This window comes from Carcharodon carcharias, chromosome 14, assembly GCF_017639515.1.
Source record: "Carcharodon carcharias isolate sCarCar2 chromosome 14, sCarCar2.pri, whole genome shotgun sequence".
In the NCBI taxonomy this organism is placed as follows: domain Eukaryota; kingdom Metazoa; phylum Chordata; class Chondrichthyes; order Lamniformes; family Lamnidae; genus Carcharodon; species Carcharodon carcharias.
In genome coordinates, this window is record NC_054480.1 from 48,850,284 (window position 1) to 48,877,760 (window position 27,477).

At 39.6% G+C, this 27,477-nt stretch overlaps 2 protein-coding genes across 3 annotated transcripts in view; one reads left to right on the top strand and one right to left on the bottom strand.

The window, feature by feature from the left end:
* LOC121287141 (beta-1,4-galactosyltransferase 5-like) overlaps nucleotides 1-11,081 on the bottom strand; it is a 114,439-nt gene extending 103,358 nt beyond the window's left edge. The window contains exon 1 of the mRNA XM_041204715.1: nucleotides 11,021-11,081. Coding sequence (XP_041060649.1) covers nucleotides 11,021-11,024 — 4 coding nt within the window. The 5' untranslated portion in view covers nucleotides 11,025-11,081. The remainder of the gene's footprint in view (nucleotides 1-11,020) is intronic.
* A 152-nt stretch (nucleotides 11,082-11,233) lies between these two features.
* The window catches only part of slc9a8 (solute carrier family 9 member 8), a 74,370-nt gene continuing 58,126 nt past the window's right edge, over nucleotides 11,234-27,477 (top strand). For both annotated transcript variants that reach the window (XM_041205617.1, XM_041205618.1), the window contains exons 1-4: nucleotides 11,234-11,584; nucleotides 16,914-17,098; nucleotides 19,093-19,173; nucleotides 21,308-21,366. In XM_041205617.1, coding sequence (XP_041061551.1) covers nucleotides 11,256-11,584; nucleotides 16,914-17,098; nucleotides 19,093-19,173; nucleotides 21,308-21,366 — 654 coding nt within the window. In that variant the 5' untranslated portion in view covers nucleotides 11,234-11,255. The remainder of the gene's footprint in view (nucleotides 11,585-16,913; nucleotides 17,099-19,092; nucleotides 19,174-21,307; nucleotides 21,367-27,477) is intronic.

Consider the following 27,477-nt stretch of genomic DNA (forward strand, 5'->3'; position numbering starts at 1 on the left):
GCAAACTGGACACCATGTCCAGACTCCCAAAGGAGACAACAAAAGATGCCAAGCTGCTCAACAAGTTCAGCAACCCTTCAGATGGAGCGCTGACCAGGTACACCGGATTGAGGTCAAATGGGTCTGTCCGTTACAGGATAAACTTCCTGTTTGTGTCCTGAGTGTTAACTGTCAGATCTACTGATATCAAATCAGCGTTTTCCTCTGACCGCTGCCTTCTACTGGATAACTCTCACCTACAGGAAAATCTGAAGTTTGGCTGGGGAACATGAACATGACCCCAGAAAACATCAAAGTGTGCATAAAAGTGATCTGTGATCAGGAGCCTGAAGGAAGAAGATATCTCGGTAACATCATCAGAGTTGGACATACCAAAGATTAGCAAATCTTTTTAATGCTGGGCTGTACGATGTGAAGCCCACAGACAGCATGGTCTCCCAGTCCTTCCTGTCTCCTATCATGGTTATCTTAGGCAGCAGTATGTGGGAGAGCCTGGACACATCGCTAACCCTGAACAAGCTGACAAAGGTAATCAGGTCCTTCGAGATGAGTAAAACTCCTGGAAGCATTGGTTTACCATAGAAGTTCTGTTGGACTCTGTGGAACTGGATTGTCCTAGAGCTGCTGGAAGTGTACGAGAGTATGCTTCTGCCCAGCAGCATGTCACAACTCAGGAGAAAAAGCATCATTATCCTCATCAATAGGCACAAGGGGCAGAGGGAGGAAACCAGAAATTGGTGGCCCATCTCACTCCTTAATGTAGACTACAAAATCCTGTCCAAGATTATCACCAGTCAGGTCAAATCTGTTCTAACGTTCATGATCCACTCTGATCAGACCTGCAATGTAACCATCAGGGAGACCTTGAGCTACTCAGAGATATGATTGCCAATGTGCAGACCGGGGGAGATGGACATCTGCCTCATCAGCTTAGACCAGGAGAAGGCCTTTGACATGATATCACAGACCTTCATGATAGATGCTTTCTCCAACATGAGATTTGGAGAGGCAATTTGCTATTGGATCAATAGCATTAAAGGAGCATTGTAAGATCTAACAGAAGTGTGAGAAGTCTTCAGTATTTGTGCAGTAAGCCTGCTGTCCACAGAAACCGAAGCTAGGAAAAGCCACTTTGAATTCAACTGTCCAGGATATTGTAGCACAGTTCCAATCAGTGAATGGGATCAGAAAGCTTTCCTTTCGAATCTGGAGTTAGGCTGAGGTGTTCGCTCACCCGTCTTGACCACATGCTTTATCAGACCTTTTATTGAGTCCATCAGGAAGGATGCTGGCATAAAGGGGGGGTGGGGGGGGGGGGGGGGGGTGACCTGTAATTGTAAGTGTAGTGAGGCACCTCAGAGTGCCTCATACTGCATGGAAAGAAATTGATCTATTTTTGCACTTTGTCATGTTAAATCTGAACTATTATGTAGTGTACCCTTACAAATTTTATCAATAGAGTTTTGTCAAAAAAGTCTAATCATTCTCATAATATTATTGTGATTTATTGTGGGTTTTGCATAGGTTCTGTGTGTGATTTAATTACATCTTGTAGCCAAGCAGACTGCGGTTGAAGTTATCGAAAGGGATAAGGTGTAGAAGTGTCTTTAATATGTTAATGAGTAAATATGGTTGGGGTCTTAGCATGTAAGGTGTAAAGGGAATTTGTAGTTATAGATAGATGAAGGGGGATTTGGTTTCAAAAGGGATCTCAGTCTGTTTACAAATAGCCAGACAAGCTGAGGAATGTGTTTATTTTTCTCAAGGGTTATTGACAATATAGTGGTAACATGAAAAGATTTATATTATGAAAAAGGTAAAGTTCCAAAGATATATGGACAATGGAATTTACATATTAAAGGATGAAGGCATTGTAAGATCTAACAGGAGTGTGAGAAGTCTCCAGTATTTGTGCAGTAAGCCTGCTGTCCACAAAAACCAAAGCAAGGAAAAGCCACTTTGAATTCCATTGTCCAGGGTATTGCATTTAACTTGCTGGATCTGTTTAAAATCATTTTTTTAACCGTTGTCTTAATACGTGGTGTAACTGGAAGCCAGATTAATTAGGGGTTTTAGGAGTTATTATATAGTAATCATTTGTAAACCTATGTATGTGCTTGAAAACTTATCTTTTGTTAATAAATGTTTAGTTTTTTAAAAAAAATCTCAAGTCTTGGTGGATTAATACTTCTGAACTCAGGGCATGCATCTTGAAATAAATACAAATTGCAAAACCATTGTGATAACGTGATCAAGTTTCCCTTGAGGATTTGATCACATCATCTGTTGTGCCATAACAGTATCCAGTTTGCAAAAAAAGCCAACATTAGAGGTTTAGAACACCACAAAACTGAAGCAGCAAGATCATATCCCATCACTCCATGATACTCTGTTTTACTTTAACAATAAAATTCATCTAATTTAAAGCTCAAAATTCTAGTCGCACTGTAAGATAGGCTGGACAGAAACTCCTTCCATGTTTCGGCCTTCCACAGGGCTGTCAAACATGCACTTGTTTCCTAACACTATGTATATTAATTCTACCTCCTACATAGTAGCACAGCATTTAAAGGAACTAAACACATAGCTAAACATGCACACCTGCAGATTCTAAGGGGCTGGTTGGAGGTTCCATATACAAAGTACTTGACCACGACTTCCCAAAGTAGGCAGAGGACTAAAATTTCCAAACATAAAACTTCATTTGTGGGCAGTGCTGCTCCACATGTAGCCTATATGTAACTCCAGGCATACAATAGTGTGGTTGATTCCCCTGAAATGGCCGAGCAAGCCACATAAATGTAGCAAACAGCTATACAAAAGTCTAATTCAGAAAAACAGGATAGACCACCAGGCATCAGCCTAGGAATCAGACATGACAACCAGACATACACCCAGCCCAGTATACTCTGCAAGGTCCTCCTCACTAACATCTGGGGACTTGTGCCAAAAGTAGAAGAGGTGCTGAGGGTAGCAAGGGCACAGGATGTACCAAGGGTGGGGAACTTAAATGTCCATCACCAAGAACAGCTTGGTAGCACACTATGACTGAGGCTGGCTGAGTCCTGTAGGATACAACTGCCAGACAGAGCCTGCAGCAGTTAATGAGAGGACGAATCTACCTGTTGCAGATGCATGTGCCTGTGACAATATTGGTAAGAATGGTAACTGCACAGTCCTTGCAGAGACACAAACCCATCTTCGTACTAGGGACGTCCACCATCACGTTGTGTGGCATTACCATTCTGCTAAATTGAGATAAATTCAGAACAGATCTAACAGCTCAAAACTGGGTATCCATGAGGCACTGTGGCCCACTGCAGCAACAGAATTCTATACCACAAACTGTAACCTCTTGGCCCAAATACCCCTCATCCTACCATGACCATCAAGGCAGGCAACCAGCCATAGTTCAGATGAGTATGCCAGAAGGAACAGCAGGCATACTTAAAACTGAGGTGCCAACTTAGTGAAGCTACAATACAGGACTATATGCATCCTAAACAGTGGAAGCATCATGCTATGATATAGCTAAGCAATCCCACAACCAACAGATCAGATCAAAGCTGTGCTGTGCTACCACATCCAGTCATGAATGATGGTAGAAAACTAACCGTGGTTGCATGAACATCCCCATCCTCAATGATAGGGGAGCCCAGCACGTAAGTGCAAAAGACAAGGCTGAAACATTTGATACCATCTTAAGCCAAATGGTTGATCCATCTCAGCTTTGCTTGAGGTTCCCACCATCACAAGCAAGTCTTCTGCTAATGTGATTCACATCACATGATACCAAGAAAGGAATGAGTGCACTGGTTGGAGCAAAGGCTTTGAGCCCTGACAACACCCCAGCTATAGTAATTTGCTCTGGAACTGTCTCTGACCAAGTTGTTCCAGTGTAGCTACAATACTGGCATCTACCTGACCTACTTTGGGTTCTGGTCCTGCAACACCTTGATTTTAAAATTTTCATCTTCTTTTTCAAATGCCTCCATGGCTTCACCCCTCCCTATCTCTGTAACCTCCTATAACCCTCCAATATCTCTCTGCCTCTCCAATTCTGGCCTCTTGCATATTCCTGATTTTTGTCACTCCACCCTTGGTGGCTGTGCTTCAGCTGCCTGAGTTCTAGGCTCTGGAATTACCTCGCTGAACTTCTTCATCTCTTTACCTTCATCTCCTCTTTTAAGATACTCCTTAAAACATATCTCTTTGATTAAACCTTTGGTCACCTGTTTTAACATCTCTTTATTTGGCTCCATGTCAAATTTAGTTTGATAACATGACTATGAAGCACCTTGGGATGTCTTCCTATGTTAAAGGCATAACATAAGGAAGTTGTTGTTCTTGTGGATTGCAAAGGTCATTCAGAAGATATTCTGGGTCTTGTGCCAAATGACTGCCTTTATTTTTTTTTAAATCTATTATACAATGTTAAGCAAAGCAGTTCCAAGGATGACATACTAGAAATGTATGCTAGGCATGCTATTGCATAATATTACTGCTGGATCTTCTATGGTATTGTTAACTGTAAGTCACAGGTTGTGCTCTGTATCTCATCTGGTATGGAATTTGTCCAGGAAGCCTATTGTCAAAAGGTTAAATAAAAAATGTTGGCTTGACATGCAAGGGGTTAAAAGCAGAAGCTTCAAATGTAATGTTAGCAGTAAGCAAGAGGCTTGCAAAGGAAATAGAAATAGTTATTGGTCTTCTTTTAAATTAGATGGGGTGGCAGCATTCTCATGACTGTGTTTAAGAATAGTCAGAATAATGCAGGTGAACAAAAATACATAATCACAAGGAATATCAAATTACCTAGAGCACTTTTATATTGTTTTAGGACATCAGTACCATACCAGCTTCTCAGCACTTCTCTCTCTCCTATTTACATAGCCAATCAACACCATTTTCCCAGACACTGACCAGTGGAGCTGATGTATCTGTTGGAAATTTACAAGATCCATGAAGTTGTACTTCTCTGCTGTCCCCAGAACAAGGTAAGTTGCCCATTTTATATCTTGAAGTGTAGCCAAAAGCAGGTGAATCAGGTGTATCCTATCTCCTGTTGTATTATTATATAAACATGTCTTGAGCAATAAGATTAGACAATTAGATAAAGACATATAGGAGACAAAGACTAAAATTAAATGTACCTCCCATAGTGTTGCTGAACTAGTCGTGAAGTCTGAGGACAAGCATAACTGCAACAACAGAAAAGCAACCAAAGGACTTAACATTAGTCTCCTGGACTGGGTGTAACAAACCAACAGGAAAATCCATGAAATTCTCCAGTTACATAAGTGCAATGAGAAAAGGGTACAACATTTTTTTTCATTTGCTACAGGTTATGAGGGGAAATTAACAAAAACACTTTGTTACCATAGCAATAGGCCAGAAGGATGACAAAGAAAAAGAAAATAATGTTGATGGAAGACTTGAGCCTTCCTGGCATAAATTGGGCATGGCCAAGTGGGAAGCACTCGGAGCTGTAATGCACAATTACATCCTTATTCAAAACATCTCTATCTTCTTGTGAAGGGTTATGTTGTGGGTGTTGATTATATCTCAGTAGGTTTGATGAAGTCTTTGTCGTCTTTAGCAGGTTAACTGTAATTCTTTATTAACTACTAGAACTACTAACAAACATAGAGTAAACGGTACAAGCTAGGAGCTGTTGCTATGCTTAGGTCTACACACGTCTCTGTCCAACACCACACTGACCCCCCAGGTGTGGGTCATGTGCTCTTTTACATCACTGTGTGAGCAAAACTGTATTCAGTCCCACATTAACGCTATATGTGCCAGATCCTTATACACACCTCCACCTAAGTCTTTATCCAATATATTTTGGTGATTATAATTATCTCTTATTGTACATTGTTATCACTATTGTACATTTACATTGTCGTTACTATATTATCATTACCGCTCCTCCCCTCTTCAAGTCCTTGAATTCAAAGGTTCAGGTGGTTTGGAGGCCTTATAACCCTTCCATATCTCATTTGCACTGCTGTTGGTGGAGTTGTTGGTTCTGTCGCTGCTGGTTCTTTCTGTAGGTTTGGAGGTTGTTCTGGCATCTGCGTATGTTCCTCGATATCTATCCATAGCACAGTGGGCACGGGCAGTCTAGGGATGAGGTGGAGACTGCTGTTTCTCCAGACTGTGCCCTCTGCAGTGCCAACCAGGTAGGAGCAAAGTTGGACCTCATCCTTTATAAACACAGTACCTTCTCACTTGAGGTCATTAATCCAGACCTTGTCACCTTTCTGTAATTGTGGTAAGTGTCTGATGTGGTATCTTCCATTGTAGGTGGAAGCTTGCTTCTGCCTGTAAGACTGGTCTTTTGCTTGGCTGTCCTGGTAATCCTTGGTTACCGGCCCTGGTATGAGTCTTCTTGGCAGGATTGGAAGTTGTGTGCAGAGTTTCCTGCCCATCAGAGAGTTCAGATGGGGACAGGCCACATTGCAAGAGCATGGACCTGTATATGAGCAGTGCTGTGAGGGAGTCCTCGTTCTTTTTTAAGGAGGGCTTTTACTGGACCCTTCTTTCAGCCTCCCCAATTGACTGTGGTTATCTTGAGGAGCTGGTGCAGTGGTGGAAGCCGGATGTGGTGGTGAAGCGCACAAAGTACTCATCTGAAAATTGTGGGCTGTTATTGGACAAGATTTTGTCCAGGATGCCATGGCTTGCAAACATCTCTTTTAGTGCCTTAATTACTGCCTCTGTGGTAGTTATATATAGTTGCTTCACCTCAACTTATCTGGAGAAGTAGTCCACACCCAGTCAACACCCAGTCTCTTCCATGGCCTGGTAAGGATTGTGCAAGGATGAGGGGATCTCTTTGGTCCTGCATGTGCAATGACAATTTGTAGGGATCTTTTCAATCGCCTTGGAAATGCCACCCACCAGACAACAGATTGGGCCTGTGCTCTGCACTTGTTGATGTCCAAGTGGCCCTGTTGTATTTTTTGAATGATCTCTGGCCGCAGGGAGACTGGGATGACCAGTCACTCTTCGTAGATGAGGAGGTCATTTAAAACCATAAAGTGTTTCTGTTGTTCGAACAATTTTTTCATGGTCTCTCCATTTGGTCTCTGCTGAGGCCATCCTTGTTGGCAATATCTGTGGGTATGGGCACACTCCTCATCATGCAGTTGTTCCTGGCGGATCTTTTGGGGTTTACTTGTGGTTGCTTGCAGGTGTCTCCTTGCCAGTTGGTAGTATGCTTCCAGTTGTTGAATTAGATTGACATCTTGGCCTTTGAAAGTCTGCTGTTGTCTGGTTTTTACCTTGGACATATACCATCCCATAGGCACACCTCATGAGGTGTAGGCCAAACCTCTGGATTCTGGGAGACATCTTTGCTAGCTCCTTCTCGTCCAATAAGGAGACTAGTGTGTTGTGGTACATTTCGATCGTCACCTTGAGGCCGGTGATATAGTCTGAAAACTTCTCTCATGCCCATGTGACTGCAAGGGCTTCCTTTTCTATGACAGCGTACCTCGTTTCTGTGCCTAACATCCCACTGGCCACATAGTATACAGGTCGGTGACTCCCATCCAGTTGTCCCTGGAACAGGACCACTCCCAGGCCTTTTAATGAAGCATCCGCTGCTATGGTGGTGGGCAGGGCTGGGTCATAGTGGGCCAGAATGTCCGAGGAGAGCAGTATCTCCTTGATGTGAGTGAAAGCTTGCTCTTGATGTGAGTCCCAGCACCACGCTTGGTCTTTCTTAAGTAGATGCCTTAAGGGATCTGTGATCTGTGCCAAATTTGGTAAAAAGTTTGCCAGCTGGTTCACCATCTCCAAGAATGGCTGCACGTCTGGAATTAAGGATGGCGTTGGGAATTTGCTGATAACCTTGGTTTTCTGTGAGTCTGTCACGGTGCCTTTATTGCTGACAACATGGCCCAGGAATCAAATTGATGTTTTGGAAAATTCACATTCAACATCAGCCCTGCTTCCTGCAGGTGCTCTAAGCCTGCTGTGAATCTCTTGCCATGTTCATTCGCCGTTGCACCAAGAACTAATACATCATCCATGTGGCAAATGATCCCCTTAGAGTCCTGCATAGTGGCCGATATTGTATGTTGGAATTTTTCTGGCGCTGATGTGATTCCAAATGGCAGGTGATTAAAACAGAATCTGCCAGAGCGGGTAATAAAAGTTGCCAGCAGCCTGGACTCTTCTCCAAGAGGTTGTGGCTAAAAGCCCCTGCTTTGCAATTAGTTGTGTGACTGGGGAGATGACTCCCAAGTTTGTCATCTCATCCAGCTGCTGCTGCACCTGCTTCACAAGTAGGTGGGGCTCTTACACGATGTGAATAGGCACATGGGTTTAGAATCCTCTTAGTGTGTGGTCCTGTATGCATTTTTCAGTCGCCCCAGTCCTGTGAAGAGTTTCAGGAACTCACATTTGTACTTGGAGCCAGGCCCTTGCTGGCTGACCTCATCAATCTTCTGCAACAGGTTAACACAAGCTTCGCAGTTTAGTAATGATCAGTCCTTGTTGTGGATCACAAAGTGGGTCTTGTGGATTGTTTTATTCTTGTATTTCAGTGTTGCCTGCAGGGTGCCTTTCACTGGGAGCTTTAAGCCTCCTGCTCCGCATAGGGGTATCAGCCACTGGGTCACCAGCCATGGTTCTTTGTCCAACAGGACTGTTAGGTTGGCTCCTGTGTCCAATTTAAAATTTGTTAAATGGCCATTGACTAAAATGTCTGCATTCCAAAATAAGAAACTAAGGTCTTTGACCTCACCCAAGAAGCATGGCTATGCGTCATCCAGGTTTGTAGTCTCAACCTCGTGGATGATCTTTGGGCCTTCTGTGTATTTACGTACACCACATGGACTGCAGCGGTTCAAGAAGGCAACTCACCACCACCTTCTCAAGGGCAACTAGGGATGGACAATAAATATTGGTCCAGCAGTGAATGAATAATAAAAAAATCAGAGTTTTTTGCCCTGCACAGTTTTCCGTCGTGTCCAATCCTGTTGCACTGGGAGCATTGAGCTGAACTTTCAAAACATTGATCTTGCCTGTGGGGACACTACACTCTAGTGTTGGTATGGTCACTCTGCTGGCCGGTTAGGTTGTTGTTTTCTCTGACTTAGAACATCCCTGTGTCTTTGTTGCTTAACTAGCTGAACAGTGGGTTAGCCTCTGCACCATGATTTATTCTCTCACCGTCTAATGGTCCTGTGTTGCTCATTGGAGTTCTGACTGTCTAACTATTTGGATTACCTTTTCCAGGGTTGGATCTTCTTCTGCTTGCAGGAGGTCAGAGAATGTGTCATCTGCTACTCCTACCATTATTCTGTCTCTGATGAATCCCGATTTTAAATCTCCATATTCGCAACCTTCTGCCATCCTGTACAGATCACTAACGAATGAATCAACAGGTTCTCCTGGCTGTTGGACTGTCTTATTGAATTTAGCTCTTTCGAGTATTTTATTATTTCTTAGATTAAAATAAATGTTGAATGATTTTAGTGCCTCTTCAAATTTTGTAGGTGATTCATTAATCCTTGTCTTGCAATAATGTCATCCACAATCGGGCCTACTGAGTAAAGCAGCATCTTCACCTGCACTTCTTCCAACTTTTTATATAAACCTGAAGTGATGCTGTGTCTTAAGAATCTTTTCCTCCAGAGTCTCCAATTTTGTGATTGATCTGGGCCTTGGATTAGTCTGAACTGACTTGCAAATATGGAATTCTGATCCATGTTCAAAATTTTAAAAGTGTATGTTCTACTTTAAGGCCTGTATGAATTTCAAGATGGCATCACCATTCACTCAGAGACAAAGGGATTTCACATGCATGCCAGTTTTGACAGGCTCTGCAACAATGGTGATGGCACTCAGCTTGAAAGAAGGTTTTTAACAATGGCTTCCTGGTCAGCTGCCGGCAGATGTCTCTTGTTCAGCGTTTTAATTTTTTACTTGTGAGCCCATTGAATTCTAGCTTCTGCTTGCTGTTTACTGAATTGAACAGTCGTAATGTTCCTGAAATATTTCATTAATTCTTCCTCTTTTTTCTCATTTCTGATGAGCTTGGGTGCAATGTGTTTAGGCTTCAACTTGGGGGTTGGGTTTTAGCAATCGATTTCTCTCAAACTACACTTCTGACTCTGAATTACTTTAAAGATTTCTCAGGATTTGCTGTAGCCTGGAATTTTAAGTGATTTAGCTCACCCTTGCTAGGTCTGCCAACTCTGTGCTCTGGGATTTGAAGCTGGGCTTCCAAAGGAGCTGCAATAAAGTCTTCTGCTACGGTTAGGAATCTTAAATTTCTACCTTAAGCTTCCAAGACTTTCTTTGGAACTTTTTATGGCAATTTTTCCTCTGTGCCTCTGCTTCTGGAGCTTCTCTTCAGGTCAGAAAGCTTCTTTTAATTTTTATGCAGTCTTCCAACATTTTGATTTGTCTCCACACATTAGCGAGGTTCTGTTTTTTTCCACGCGCTGCCACCATGTTGAGGGATGTTGGTTACATCTCAGTAGATTTGATGAAGTCTTCATAGTCTTTAGCGGGTTAACTGTAAGTCTTTATTAACTACTAGAACTATTTACAAATACACAATAAAGGGTATAAGCTAGGAGCTGCCTCCATGCTTAGGTCTGCACACAGCTCTATCCAACACCACACTGACCTCTAGGTGTGGGTCATGTGCTCTCTTACATCACAGTGTAGTCAGTACTGTACTGAGACCCAAATTAATCCATATACTGCCAGACCCTTACACTACAGATTAAACACTACCCAGTAATCAATAGTAGTCAAACTATTAATCAACAGGATTCACAGTGCTAAAGCATTCATACTAGTGTGGGAATGCTTTTTCACTAAGCGACTGAGAAATTTACATTGGTGATTTATGTGCCCACATGGACTGCACAGACCTCTCTCCCTGCAAGGACAAATTTCCCATACCTAACTCCAGGAGTTAAAACATATTCAGCTCATCAGCAAAGAACATCATTAAACTTCCCATTATTTCCCAATTTTGGGAATACCTTACTCATTGGCAATATACGTGTCCCATCAAGTCTATCCCACCGAGTTTAATGATTGGAAGTGCCAGCCTTGCTCTGACCAGGTTCCACAGATGAGTGACGCTGCCCCGGAGCATCCTGGGAGTTGTAGTTCTTTTATTCCCGGCAGGAGGACTACAGACTACAATCTCCCGGCAGGCTGTGCTGAGGCCGGAAGTGGTGACAGAGGCTGGTGGAGGGAGGCTGGGGTCGTGGTTGTTAATGGTATCTCCATACCTGGTCTGCACGATTGACGTGGGGAGGGGGATGGTGGCTGTGGTGGGGAGTTCTGCTCATCTTGTGATGGTCGCTGTCTTGCTGACGGCTTGTTGCACCTGGTGCGATTCGCTGTCGCAGGTTGAGGGTCAAGCTGGGACCGGGCAGGCAGCAGCAGCAGCGGCAGGTCCAGGGGCACAAACTCACCTGGACCCCAAGAGCAGTCAGCAGCAGGATAATGTTAAATCCCAGTCGGACCACGACGATCCTAAACTTGCCAACAGCGACACATCTGCGGAAGGTGGGAATAAAGCATCAAAAGGAGATCAAGACAGGTGAGGCAAAATAGACAAAGCTATAGGGCCGAAAGTGGCTCCTGCCAGGGGATGATTGGACTCATTTACCTGCATTTTATTGTGGTTTGAAAACTCATTCATAACCTTTTAAAGCAAGATATGAAACGAGATGAAAACTTTTTAGCGACTTTAAAATGCTTTTGTATTTTTGTATTTTGTATTTTGCTTTTGTATTTTTTAAATATGAATGTAAAGCGACTTATCAGAGTGTCAATTAACATTTTAAAATAAATAGAATTACCTGGAAAAACTCAGCAGGTCTGGCAGCATCCGCCGATGCTGCCAGACCTGCTGAGTTTTTCCAGGTAATTCTGTTTTTGTTTTTGTTTTGGATTTCCAGCATCTGCAGTTTTTTTTGTTTTTATTTTAAAATAAATAACTGGTTGAGTAATGCAGAGTGCTCTGGTTTATTCATACTAATTTGATACCCAGACCATTTACATACTTCCTGGTTCCAGTCGTTTATGTGCCTGTGCTCCTCTCTTTCAAATTTTGGTTATTGTATGTAAATGCCAGTATCCAGTTGAACAGTAATTCATACACTATGATAATGCAGCATTGTGAAGACTTTAGGTTTTGTCATGAATACTGTCACTAACTCTTGCATACATTTAAATCAGCCCAAAAGTAGTCAGTCATACTCTTAACTTGATGGGAATTTTGTTTTCCCTACTGAAGATGCTGGTGTGAATGGCAAATCAGTCTAATTTTATTGAAGGTGTAGATGTTTGAACAAAGAACTGAATGATACGTCACTCAGTTACACCCAGAATCATGGCTGTACGCTTAAGAGTGATGAGCTTGTTAACTGCAACTATCTTTAATTTTTTTGATAACTAGTGATATTGCTTTGGATTGATAGGATTGTAACATTAGATAGCTCTCTATCCTCTGAACCATAAGGTTCTCTGTTCTGGCCCCGCTTCTGTCAGTAAAGTAGAAACTCCAGACTAGCACTTCATTGCAGTATGGAGAGATTGCTGCCCTATCATGCAGATGAGATGTTAAACCAAGTGTCAGTCTGTCCTGTCTGGTGGATGTAAAATATCCCTAGACATTCTTCAAAGAGCAGAGAAGTTTTCCCAGTGTCCTGGTTGAGCCTCATCCCTCAACCAACATAAAATGGATTATGTGGCCATTTATTTTAATGCTTTTTGTGGAACCTTTATGTGCACATGTTGACAGCCATTGTTCCTACATTACAACAGTAACCACATTCCAAAATTACTTTATTGACAGTAAAAGCACTTTGTGAATCTCCTAAGGCTATGAAAGCTATATAAGTGCAAGTCCTTTCTTTAGTGATCAATTTATGTGCCCAGGGAAAGCAGAGGAATAGTTTATCAAATAGATTCAGTCTACTCCTATTTATACCGGACCAGGAAAGGCCATTGAAATTTATCTGGCTGTTACAAGGATCTGGAAACTTGCATAGCATAACATTTGTGAACACCTCCATCAAATGTTTCAATAGGTGTTCATCTAACCCCCACTTGAACTTGCTGATATAATTATCCAGTACTGACTTCCATGGCAGTGCATTCTGTACATGCACCAACTACTGTATAAAGTATCAAAATCTAACTTTACTCTCCAACCAGCAAGACAAGCTATTGTCACAGACCCTGATGGGAGGAGTGTGCACTTAATTCTAGCCCCACTTCTCTTCAGGTTGCAACAATAGATTAAATGTTTAATTCACTCGCCAAAATGGCCAGTTGTTTATCTTTGATACTGCTATACCCAGCATAAAAAGACTTTAACCAGGCTTCTTTCAATAAATGCAAAATAATTGATTTATTATAAAGCAAACTTCTTCTTTAAAACAAGTTGCAAAACTGGTTAACGTACAGTTTATAATTTGGAAATGTAATGATTTTCCCCTTTGTTATAAAACAGGTGTCCCAACACCCATACACAAACACAAAACAGAACAAATAAACACGTTCTCTGCAGAGGCTGGAGTATGGGACCGTTTTAAAAAGGATAAAGTTTGAAAAGGTCTTGATGCTGTTGATCTAACAGAATTCTGGTCACAGTAGATCTGGAAGTCCTTTCAGATGGATCTTTGATAACTCCCACTTGTCAAAATTTTGCAGAGTTTCAAAAATACAGATGAGTTATTCTGATGAGAAGTTTCTGACGGAAGGATAACTCACTCTGGACTGCATGTAATACAAAGGGGAGGAAGAGAGAGAGGATCTTCCTTTTGCAGCCTGCTTTAAAGGCTCACACACTTTCCTGATCTTAATTCAAAAAGAATAACATGTTCAGAGAATACTTCTCCCGGCCAAGTATTTTCAACCAATCAGCAGGAGTTTCTGGCCTGGCAACAGCAGTTCTTCTTTAACTCAGACAAACAAAGTAACTCTTCTCTCACCAGGTCTCCCTGCTGGACATCTAGCTGTTGACCTGTGGCTTGCTGAAAAAAAAAGGCATATTCACAGCTCAGAATTAAAAACATAAAACATAAAAACATCTCATACAGAAGAGTGTCAAAAATTCAAAATCTTTTCAATTTTCTGAAAAGTGGGTTCCTCACACTATCACTACTTCTTGTAAAATCGACAAAAGGACAAAAGCAAACTATTCAGAAACTCAAACCTGTCTGGAATTTAAATAGGTCATGGCTAATGTGTACCTTTCAGACCACTTACCAGTCTTTGCTCCATGTTGCTTGACATCCTCGATTGATCTATCAATTGAAAATTTCAATTGCTCCAGCATCCACATTGTTGTTTGTGGGGTAGAACATAATAGATTTCCACTATCCTTTGTGCAAAAGTGTTTCCTGATTTCACTCCTAAATGATCAGCTCTAATTGTACATTTGTACCCTCTTGTTCTGGATTCCCCCAATAGGATAAATACAGATAAACTATTTTGTTATCTATTTGCTTTATCATTGTAAAGAACATAATTAGATCATATCTCAAATTTCTAAACCCGAGGCAATGCAAACTAAGTTTATGCAAATTGTTATCATAATTGAACCCTTTAAGTCCTTTTCTACTTCTGATAAATCTGTGCAGAACCTGCTTCTTGATATTCTGTGTCCAAAGCTGAATACTGTACTGTAGATGGGCTCGGACCAGGATTTCCCAATGGCAGCTTCACTTCCTCACTTATATTCAAATCCTGTTAAGATAGAGGCCAACATTTTATTACCCTTTTTGATTACTTTTTGTGGCTGTCTTTTAATTATTTATGCATGTACACACTCACATCTCTTTGGTCCTTCACAGTTCCTAATTTCTTACTGTTAAACAACTAACATAATTTGGATTATTTTGATCCATCACTGTTCCCCACATTGAACTCCATCTATCATAGTTTGTTCCACTCACTTAGTCTGTTACTCTTTGTAAATCCCTGTTCCCATCCACATTATCTTAATGTCAGTTGCAAACTTGGACACTTTCATCTAAGCCACTTACTGTGGAATGGTGAAAAACTCCATTACAAATCACAGTGGAACATCACTCATCTCACCCAACCAATCAGGGAACACTTCATTTATTCCTGTTTACTGCCTTCTACCTTCTAATCAAATACCAACCCACATCGCAAGATTACCTCCAATAATTCGGTACATTTTCATTTTTGTTCATCTCTTTTGTGGACCCTTATCAGATTCCTCCTTGAACTCTATATAGGCAACATCCATTGATATTGCCCTATCCTTCATGCTAGCGATCTGAAAAAGATTCCAGTAACTTCTCCACAACTGATGCAAACTGACAGGTTTGGGTTCTTTGTTCATCCCTTGCAAGTTTGCAATCCAAAGGATCAGTTCCTGAATTTAGAGAGCTTTGGAAAATGTTGACTAATGCATCCCGAACTTATTCACCTACTTCTTTTGAAACTCTTGAGTAGAAACCATCAAATGGTGGGGGCTTGTCTATCAAGTCCCAATCTTTTAAAACTCCATTACTGTATTGTTTTATGTAAAGTTCTTATCCTTAAGTATATTAAACTGTTTATTATTTCAGATGGACTTGATATCTTTATCACCCTTGCTGATCATTTATCTGTCTCTTAACGATTCCTGTTAGATCTTCAAAGCTGTGGAATATATTGCATCGCTCAGTCTTTCCTTCCTGCTGCAACCTAAAACCTTGGAATTACTCAATCATGACTTTTTGATTTAGGTCATGTTTAATTCCCTCTCTATTGCCCTTGCATGCATGCATACTCACTTTCATTCAATAAACTTTTCAATCTCTTCCAAAAATCCTATTCATATTCCTACCTCAATATATGTATCAAAGTTCTTGGATAAAGTTTCTCCTAAATTGCATTAACTTTGTGCTTTTTAAAAAAAATTGCAAAGTAGACATAATTGAGCAAATTTGTAAATTAGATAGTGCTTAGGAAGTGCTTCCCTTTCAGTTGTTTGCCAAAATGTGCAAAAACATTGAATCATTCACTTCACTTAATTATCCAGTTAGAAATAAAGTTATTTTTCAGAACTAAGATTACTTTGTTATTCACAGAATTATTGTTACTTTCAATGTTTGTAGGTTCGGAAAACAAAGTGATTGCATTGTAAAAGTACTAAATGTCTCTGAGTTCACATTGCACATTTCACTTTCAATAACTTAATTCATATAACTATGACCATTACAATACCTCAATTGTATGTAAGTTCAGATATAAAGAGCTTACTTTTGAAAGGCAGAAATTTAGGTGGATCTCGGGTGCAGTATTTGACTGTTGGGTCAGTGAGCGAGAATGGAAAAATTGTTTTTAAGTTTTTCTAGGTAGTTTTTCCTACTTGTCAATATTTCAGCCAATTAGTAAGTTAATTGAATAGTAATTGTTCTTCATTGCCAATCAGAAAAGTTGTAAGTTTTAAGAAGTCTTTAAGGGGGAAAGAGGTAGTGGTTTAGGCAGTGAATTCCAGAGCTTAAAGCCTAGGTAGTTGAAGGCACAGTCATCAATAGTTGACAAAATTAATATAATGGATGCTCAAGAATTAGATGAGCACAGATATCTCTGAGGGTTCTGGGTCTGGAGAATGTAGAGATAGGGAGGAGTGAGGATGTGGTGGGGTGAATTTGAAAACTAGGGTAAGTATTTTAAAATTAAGGCATTGCTTGACCTTGAGCCAATTTAGGTCAGTGAGCACAGAGGTAATGGATGAATAAGACTTGGTAGATCTGGCTTATTTAGACATTTAATTTGGGAGTACAGTTGGTTGGATAAATATCCAACATGTATCAGTGACAAATGTTTGTATTGTAATCAACTCCAAAAATAAGGAGCCATTCATTTTCAAAGCAGTCTTACTATTTCACTAATTTCAGGTTGTCAAATAATACTGCGGAACAAAATGACACGCTGCAAGCCACCTCAGTTCCCACAACCACCATCACTACTCCAATTCCACCAACTCCACCAAAACCTATATTGCCTCTGCAGACAGGGGCTGAAGCACAACAAGAAGAACAGTCAAGTGGAATGACTATATTCTTTAGTCTACTTATATTAGGTATGTCACTGATACAAAAGACTAATGTGTTCTGAATTTTCATGTCATATTATTTCCTCAGAAGTCTTAATCAATAAACTGTTGTCTGCTCGTGGTAAAGTCCATTGACCCTGAACTAGCATTTTTTTTTTCCTGCTCTCAAACTAATGTTGAAACAAATGTTGATGATTAGTAACGAAGCTCTTCAGATACCAGAGTAATTTTATTTCTATAATTATACACTTATTAATTGTTTTCTTTGAGGTGATGTAATCTATTCTCATTTTCCCCTTTTAAAAATAGTTATGATACAGAATGGTTTAGTGCAATTGGCAAAAATTATCTGCATTGAAAACTATATCAGTGCATGAGTGACATTATTTTCTATGTTTTTCAGGCCTTATTGTTACTTTAGAGAAGCAAATTACTCTAGGAAAAATGTTTTATATTTATAAGATAAAATTCTAAAAATTGATAATTGGCTTCATAACTGTAAGTAGTTTGATTTTTCTTTTTGCATGATTTCAAGTTTCTTTATATCTTTATGTTCGCACTCTTGCGTCTGATTCACAAGGTTGTAGGTTCAAGTTCCACTCAAGGATTTGAGCACAACAAGATAAAAGCAAAAAACTGCGGATGCTGGAAATCCAAAACAAAAACAAAAATACTTGGAAAAATTCAGCAGGTCTGACAGCATCTGCGGAGAGGAACACAGTTAACGTTTCGAGTCCGTATGGCTCTTCAACAGAACAGTTCTTATGCTGTCAGACCTGCTGTGTTTTTTCCAGGTATTTTTGTTTTTGGTTTGAGCACAACAATCTTGGTTGACATTCCAGTACTGCAACAAAAGGTGCCATTTTTTGGATGAGATGATAAACCAAGGCCCTTTCTGTTCTCTGAGATGGACAGCATTTTGGGTGTACCTACACCACATGGACTGCAGCAATTCAAGAAGGCACCTCACCGCCACCTTCTCAAGGACAACAAATGCTGGCCTGGGCAACAACATCCAAATCTCATGGAAGGATATTGTTTCTTTAAAAAATCGAGCCTGTAATGGAACAGTAGTTTGTGCTTATTGAAGTTATCTGTTCTGCAGCATTACTATATATCTATAGTATATCTATATATACTATGTGTTTCAGTAATGGTCCTGATTTTTTTTCTTGAGTGTTTGCCATCTGAAATTTTCTGTATTAATTTACAGGCATGGCAATTCATACAGAACTCAAACTATCTATTGAAATAACATTATGCCTCATAATTCTGTGTCATGTGGACATAATGTAAACTGTGACAATTAGTAAATACCATTTGCTGCATGTGTTAATAAAATATCATTTACTGAAAGGTACTGCAGCTATTGAGCAGTGTGTTGGCTGTTGAGTCCCGGATGCAGTAAGTGGGGTGAGAAAATAATGCTTATGTACAAATTATTTGCAAAATTAAGGAAGTGCCAGACACTTGCCTTTTGAGAATTATTGAAACGTGCTGTTATAGCATGCAGGCTGTGTGTCTAGCTATAGTAGGACAATATTTCAAATTTAGGATAAAGCCTGCTACATGCATTTCCTTTTTTTTCTGAACTAAGTTTATTAAAATTTCCTTGACTAATTTAGGTAGAGACTTGTTTTGGACCAAAACTCAATAGTTAACTGAACCTACCACTTGATTTTGCTTTATGTGTATTCTTCCTGGTATATTGTAAAGTATGTCTAAATATTAAGATGTAAATTTTTTATTGTGGCTTGAGAGCTGCTTTTGAGCAGTGAACAAAAGTTGAAATTATAGAAAGTTGATGCACTGAAAATTGGGTTTTGAAAATTCTGAGGTCAATTTTAAGGGCAATACTTTATATAGGAAGTAGAGTTGGGCTTTTGTTCCAAAAATGTTTTTACTTGTGAGATGCCAGGAGATTGCATTTGATTAAAGTATTATTCAACAGTATCCTCTTTCCCCCTTTGGTTTTGTAATAATATTATATATGCATAACTTGTTTTATTTTCATTTCACAGCTATTTGCATCATATTGGTGCGACTGTTGATCAAATATAAACTGCATTTTCTGCCAGAAAGTGTGGCAGTTGTGTCATTAGGTAAGTGAACTGCCATTTTTTTTTATTTATTGCATTGAACTAGATCATATTTATATTGAGATGATATGTATGTGACTACAGGGAGCATTTTTAATATAAGCTTTCTGAAATACAAAAGTACGTTGCTGATGTATTTGATATTCATATTTCTTGACGTGGGTGTCCCTAAATTGGAATCTGTGACGTCTGACCCAAGTTCCAATTACTCTTTGGATACACTGAGAGAATGTGATTTCAGTGTAATTGGAGCATCTTGCCAGTGCTAAAGACCATCAAAAACAGTGGGTCTTCATGTAACGTAACCAAACTAATAACTTCATTAACTTCAATAAGGCATGACTTTTTCACTAAAGTCTTTGAAATGGTATCAGGGAGGGGAATAAAGAATATTGTATTTTATAGTGGAACTATAAATGTAGTCTTCCATTGTAAAGCAACTTTTTGTTATGCAAAAGCAAAATACTGCAGATGCTGGAAATCTGAAATAAAAGCAGGCAAAATCTGTAGAGAAAGACCGCATCTTAGATCATAGGTCAATTACCTGAAATGTTAAACCTTTTTGTTATACTGGATTGACACCTAGTGGGATAGTCACACCAGGCAACAAAATTCCCACCATCCAAAGCCCAGAGCACTGACCTCTGAATACAGAGTTGACATCCATCAGGATACTTGTATCCAGTGGTAGTATAATGGTGAGCCCCCACCTGCTATCTCAGTCCTTCTAATTAGGTTAACGACCTGCACATATCAAAAAGAGTCTTTACCAAAAAACCTAAGTATGATCTGCTGGATATAAAAGCAGTGCAGAGAATGGGTTGTTTTAGCCATGGAAAGGGCATTAACATACTTGTGTAAAGTCTTGATGTGTCCTACTTTAGTCTTCATTGCCCTCTGACCGTTGATCCTTAATGCTGGTTTTAAGACGAAATATGGTTGCTACTACCATCATAAAATGCATTTAACGTGTGTACATGAATCAATAAAGGAGACAAGTTCTCTTTTGGGTATTTTCAGTTCTTTGATTAAAGTGATAGAATTGCAGCACCTTTGGTGTGACTACCTCTTTTTGTGGTACATGGAGAATAACCTAGATTCAAAATAAGATTAGGCAATCTAACCATGTTTATTTTTTCCAGGAAATAGAAACCCCTTCCCAATTTTCCTCCTTTCGATCTTTGACCTGAAGTGCTAATAAATTTGAGTATTATTAATGGTGGGGAGAATGTGGGATTGTTGGGAAGGAAAGGAAAAAGAATCATCAGTATAATTTTTTTCCCATTGGTTTGCTGTCAAAATATTGATACTTAGAGGATAATTTATAATCAAGCCATGAGAAAGTCCACGATTGTTAATAATCTAACTGCTCCTTTAAACAAAGTATCTTTGATAAACTTTGCTCATTATGCACCAGCCAAATTTTTTTCTCAAACAACATGCTTTGTTTCACACTTGCCATAAACTTTGTTCTGCTTTTCAGAAGCTGGAATCCTATACTGCATTGGGAACTGAACAGTTTAAAGAAACAACATTTCACAAGCTGATTTTTCTTAATTGTGACAGATGCTGCTGTTTAAGTTTTTTTTGAGGTTGAATAAATGTTATGGAGGAACTTCAGGGATATGAGATGGTGGATAATTCTTGCAAAAAGCTGACACAGGCAAACCAAATTGCCTACATGTGTACCGTAAAATTCTTTGATTCATATTTTAATTTCCATTTCTTGGCTTGGAACTAAATTTAACTTAAGTACACCATTTCACAGTGCAGTGGCACAAAAATTGCTCATGCTTCTAAAGCTATACAACACTGGACAGTCAGAGGACAGAAGTCCTTGAATAATACTTGAACCTGAAATCCAGTCTGGTACATAATAGGATACAGGAACTGCTCTGTGAAGTATTAAGGTTTTAGGAAACAGAAGTTAAATATCCACCCCTAAGTGTGTTACATTTGGTTACATTATGTTTTAGCACTAATCCTGTGGATCAGTGAGTGAGAGATGGGATGTTTTAATTGGTTTCAGATTCTGTGTCCAATTTAGAACCCACATTTATTTGAGAGGACGATCATCTTATGAGATTGTGTCTTAAATCATGGCATTACATTTTTACCTTTTTTCTTTTTTCCTCAGGGATCTTAATGGGAGCTGTGATTAAAATTATAGAATCACAGCACTGGGCTAACTGGAAGGTAGGTTTCCAATTGTTATGTGACAGAACAAAGAGCATCAAAGTGTTTAATAATTATTCCCATACCATGAAAGTCCCATCCCAATTTTCTTTTTCAGGATGGAATTGATTTTTTTCATTATTTATCTATTCCTGGAAAGATTGAACTGGCACCTATGTCAACATTAACCAAACAAATTGCTCAAACAGTTTTGTTGAAACTACTTCCAGTCACTGGACTGAATTTTATGGCCCCTTCTGCTGGCGGTATTTTTTTGGTCCCGCTGAAGTAAATGGAGTTTTGAACGGCTTGCCGCATTTTCTGGCCTGCCCTCCATAAAATTATCCATTTGTATTTAAAAGTTCCTTTAACATTTAAAGTTGCCTAAAAGAAGTTTTCCACACACAGGTCTAACTGTTTAGGCCTTGGACTAGTCCCTATTAGCAGATTCTTTGTGCATTAGAGATGTCATGGACGTTCTAGTTTTATCTTACTGGACTGGGGTATAATATAATACCATGACTACATGATGTCAATCTATCATATGATTGCAAAGTAAAAATATTAGAAATAACTGAAGCATAGGGTGCACAAAAGCATTTTTAAAAAATAACTAGGCTTGTATTCCAACATGTATTCTTGATTTAAGGGGTTCTGTAATTGAGGCGTTCACAATTATTAAAGGGGTGGGGTGAATAGAAAGAAACTATTTCCTTAGGTGGGGGAGTTTGGAACAAGGGTGAATTACCTTAAAATTAGAGCTAAGCTGTTTAGGAGTGATTTCAGGGATTACTACTTCACGCAAAGGGTAATGGAAATCTGAACTTTCCTTCAAAAAGCTGCTGAGACAAGGTTAATTGAAAATTTCAAAACTGAGATTGATAGATTTTTGTTGGGCAAGGGCATTGAGGGAAATGGAACCAAAGAATTTAAATGACTTTATGATGCAGATCAGCTATGATCTATTTGAACTGCAGAACAGGCTCAACAGCTAATTGACTTAATCCTGGGTCTAGCTTATATTGTTGCTCTGCAGTGCTTGGACATGATGACAATGTTGAGTTTGCTAAGAACCCTCAGACTTTGAATTTCATCCTTAACTATTTGAATACCATTCATAGAACGTGTGTGTCATATTTCAGAAGAATCCACCTTGGTTAACCAGTTGTCACATCATTGCTGCTGAGCTTTGGTTGCAACATCAGTCATTTAGTCAAGTAGATTATACAAATGGTCCTCTGTTCAAGCTGTTTATTATTAGATATGTGACAGTGGGCTATTCTATGGGCAGAATTTTCTGCCTATCTCCAGCAGGTGTGGAGTCGATCCCTGCCAGCTAAGCAGGCTACACCGCCAATTAAGGCCTGCCCAGCGTGACGTCCGGTGGGAGGTGCTATGCACTCCCTGTGCGGGTGGGGGAGGATTCCCTAAAAGCGAGAGTGTGCTCTTTCGCATGTGCGCATGAAAGAGCGCACATCTCCCTGAGGCTAAGTGCAGCCTCAGGGAGATCGCCTGGACTTTGAAAAATGTTAAAAAATAGAGAGGAAAAAAAATCCCTTACATGTCCCCCACAATGTCACATGAGTTGGGACATGTTCATAATTTACAGAATAAGTTTATTAAAATTTTTAAAACCCTGTATGAAACCTCATCCCACCGCTGGATGAGGTTTCATGTTTTTCCTATTTGCCACCGGGGCTCCTGGCCTGCCCGCCAACCTTAAGGTTGGATGGGCAGGTCCTTTACTTGGCTAAATGACCCTGTCAATGGCCTCAATTGGTCATTGACAGGTCGGCGGGCTCGCTGCTGATTTTGCTGTGCCCCCACCTTCCTGAAAGTTTAAGTGGGGCGGGATGACGTCGGGGTTCTGCCCTATGTCATCCCGCATCATTTTATGTGCCGATGAGAGGACCCCGACCCCTGCTCACTGATGGCAAAATCCTGCCCTATGTTGCTGATGGCTTCAAATCTAATTCTGGGAAACAAGTAAGGAATAAAAATGTTTTATTATGAAAATAATTGTGTAAAATACTTACAGATGAAAGAAGAATACAGAAATTAAGAAATGTATAATGCTTTTGTTGCTATGCTACCTAACTGCCCTGATTTGTGCACAAAATATCCATATTCATTGGGTAAAATATTCTAAGTTGATGAACCAGTTAGAAATTAAATTTCTGTAAAGATACAATTCCCCCACACACATTTTAGTAGCACAAAAATTATAGAAGGTACAAAATAACTAATTTTCTTGAAGTTGTGATTTATTTTTTTAAATTGGTGACACAGAAATAGTGTAAGGATAGTTAGCTAGTAGTATTGTATTTGAGTATAAACATAACCGAAAGCCTGCTGTGAGGGATCAATAATAATTAATAAGCAAATGGCACCAAAAGTAACCCCTCATTCAAGAGGTTTTCACTCAGAGCACAGAAACCAAAGTAACTCTGTTTGGCCAGAATGATATCCTTCATTCTGCCGCTTCTTTATGAGTCGTGGGCTCGCTGTCCAATTTTCCTTTGGCCGCATTGACTTTTTGAATGATTTGCTCACCTCGCTGCTTCTGCCTCAAAACATACTGGACATAAACCTGCTGTTTTTGTTTTGCTCTCTGCTGCCCTTTTAACTTGTTGCAACAAGCATAAACATCACTGATCCTGTACACAGGTTTCTGGAGGCTCTATCCAGCGATGTTGATCTGCCCTGGCAGCAGTCACCCTTGTGTGGTTGTTGTGGGTTAGAAAAGTAAATGCAAGCAAATTACCATCCAAGAGTTCTGTCCTACATGAGTTGGATTGAATTTATGCAGTTACAAAAACCATGGAAGATAAATCTTTCTGTAAAATTGTAAGCAGTGTAACTGTAGAATGAATAGATTTAATCAAATTATTTTAAAAATAAAATTAAAATATTTAAAACAATTAAGATACTTAAAACAAGCAAAATATCATATAACAGCATTTTGCTGTGATGCTATACACAAGTTAAAAACACAGCTTTTAAAGTAGGTGCACAAAATAGATGATTACTGCACAAACCTCATTCCAAGTTTTGAGGATGATAGTAAACAGATTTTGCTTTGTGTTCCTGACTCCAGCAGCCAGTTTAGCAGACTTTCCAAAAATTATTTCCTGGAGGGACGATAGTTGCCTTGAGATTTTATTTTCATTTCATTGGATGGAAGAAGGTAATTTAAATGAGCAACATTTATCTTTCTGCAATAAGTTGTATAATCGGAGGAAGATCTAACCATTCTCCAGGCTTGCAGAATTGGAAAGGTTCAATTGCTGTGTTATGCATGTCTAATGCAGCTGATGTGATGTTGCTACATCCTCAGATTTTAGTAGAACCATAACATGGCATAGCATAGACAGAGATGATGCATCCCACCGTGCCTGTGCCAGCTATTTGAAAGAGCTATCCAATTATCCAATTCACCCACTACCCTACTCTTCACCCATATCCCCGTAATGCTTTTCCCTTCAAGTATTTCCTTTTGAAAGTTACTATTGAGTTGGCTACCAGCACCCATTCAGATATTCCAAGGCACAGCCACCAAAATGCCAAAGGTCAAATATTGATGGACCCCTTCCTATTTTCATCTCCTTATTTCTTTCTGAAAGAAAAATTAAAAGTAAAAGTTTAGTTCGAAGATTAACGTTTTTGGAAGTAGATTTTTCTACTTGCCTAATCAATGCTAGCAATGTTGTTTGGAACAGCATAAAAATCCTGTGTTCTTTTTATTTATCGAGTGCCAGAACATGTAATGTGTGTGATGTGCTTTAGTCTCTTAGGAATATTTATATTCTCTGAAAGAATTAGCTTTATCCATTTTTAAAAATCAACATTTTCAAATGAATCACATAAATTATGGCAGTAGTAACTAGTTATAACCTCAATTTTTCACATTTTTTCCTCAAAGATTCTATGCAGTGTTTTTAAAAAAAAAACTCTTAAGTGTTGGTGAGCTGGACATGATTTGTAGGACATGAAAATCATGCGTTGCACAAAATATTTCTCCCACCTGAGTTCTCGCCTGATAGGTACTATATTTGTTCACGTAGCAATTCCTGGGATTAAACAGATCCCTCTTGTTACTCTTGTGGCCTTCTAATTTTTCAGTATCAGAAGAATAAACCCAATCAGATTTTATGACTAGATATGAGAGATATAAATGAGATTTATTAAAAGAAAATATTAAACAATGGCATAACTTCAGATTTGATATAAAAACATTTAACTTCCACTTCCATGGAAATTCAAAATCAACAGAAGAACAATACTTGGTCAATTCCCAATGCTAAATCTAAACCAGTGTCCATAACGTGTTATTTTGGAGGTTTTGTCCGTCCGTCAGTCTGGACGATACCTGCAACACCCTTTTTGTTTAAAATTGGAATCGAGAAAGCAAAAGGTATTGTCCATAGTTGAACAAAGCCCAGCAGATATTAAAAATTATCCCTGATCTCCACTTAGATGAGACCCTAGCCGGTTTTTACACTTTACAAAACATTTTAGCTTTAAATTGGTTTCAAAATAAAGCAGTGTAAAATGCTATGCAATCAACTTATTTGCATTGGAATAATGCTTTAGAAGTTATATTTTGCATACCGGAGTGGTCCGCATATTCATTCAAAAAAAAAGTAGAAAATTAGTTGAAAAAAAGACAAACAGCTGCAGGTCTTCCCTGTCAAGCAGTAACCAAATTTAAAGTGCCCAATTGCATCTTGTATCGTTTGGTCTGTGAGGCATCATCCAGACGTAGCATTGAAGAATAAATAAGAAAGAAAGAACTTGAATTTATATAGTGCCAAGCTAAAATTTTGAGGAAGAGCAACTATTACTTACATGTGACAACTATTTGACAGCAAATTTGATCATTTTATTGATATTTTCCAACCAAACACCTATGGTAGGCATTTGCTTTAAATAGCAGCCTTCCCAGGATGATTTTGGAGTTGTACTGTCTGTCTGTGTCTGCATTTGCATCTGCATGAATTTGATGTCCCTTATCTATTTAATTTTAAGACTTTTGGGTGCTGACTTCTAATGATACGATTGTGAACTCAAATATATACAATTGTGTAATTTGACTAAAATAATTTAATAGTTGTAACAATTTTTTTGATTTAAAAAAAATAGCATAAGATGTTGCTAAGGAATGGTATCTAGCAAATCTCTGCTTCAAATGTGCTGATTACAAAAGATTGATTGAAGCAATGCATGTAAGTGGATTTAATTTCCGTGTTATGGAGATTATTATTTTAAATCTTGTTAGTTTTTAATCACATTATGACCGCATGTTACAGAATAGGAAAAAAGCAATAAGATAAAGGTAACTTCTTTAAAACTTAGTTGACCAAATCTGTGGTGACGCTTTAAGTCTTAAAATTGTCGTGTAATGATGCTATCCCATCCCACACATACAGTTGCGCAGATCTTCCAGTCTCTCGTCGGAGACCAGACGTACCCACCAAAATGCACTTTGGAACCCCGCAAAGTCCCAATGCAGTGACTCCATGGGAATTGACCAGGGAGTTTGAACTGTCAATGGGCAATTCCCCTGCTTCTGACCTACTTAACTAGTATAGTTACCCAGGAAATGTTGAACAGAAAAACCCTAGTCTAATTCTTGGCTAACTATACAAATGACATGCCCACTTTCACCCCACTGAGTCTCCCCCCCCCCCCCAAAATCACCCCCACCCAACCTGACTAGCCCCACCACCCGACTCTGCTCTGACCCCCCCCCCCCCAAAGTCCCTCCTGACCTAACTTGACTAGCCCCACCACCTGCCTCCCCCCCACAACCCACCAACTCCGCCATCACGTCATCTGACTAGCTCCCACCACACAACTCCCAACCCTGCCCCCTAAACCTTCCCATCTCCTCCCTGACCGGACCTGACTGACCCTTGGCCAGACAACCTCTCCCAACCAGCCCTGAAAACCAAACAACCCACCTATCCCCTCAACCACCTCACCTATCCACCACTTACTCAGCTGCCACCCTCCCAACCTACTGTCATCTCACCCACCTACCCACTCACTCCACCCACACATGCCCATGCCCTTGCACTTGTGCCCTCACATGTGCACGCCTTCACGTGCCCACTCACTCCACACTGAGAA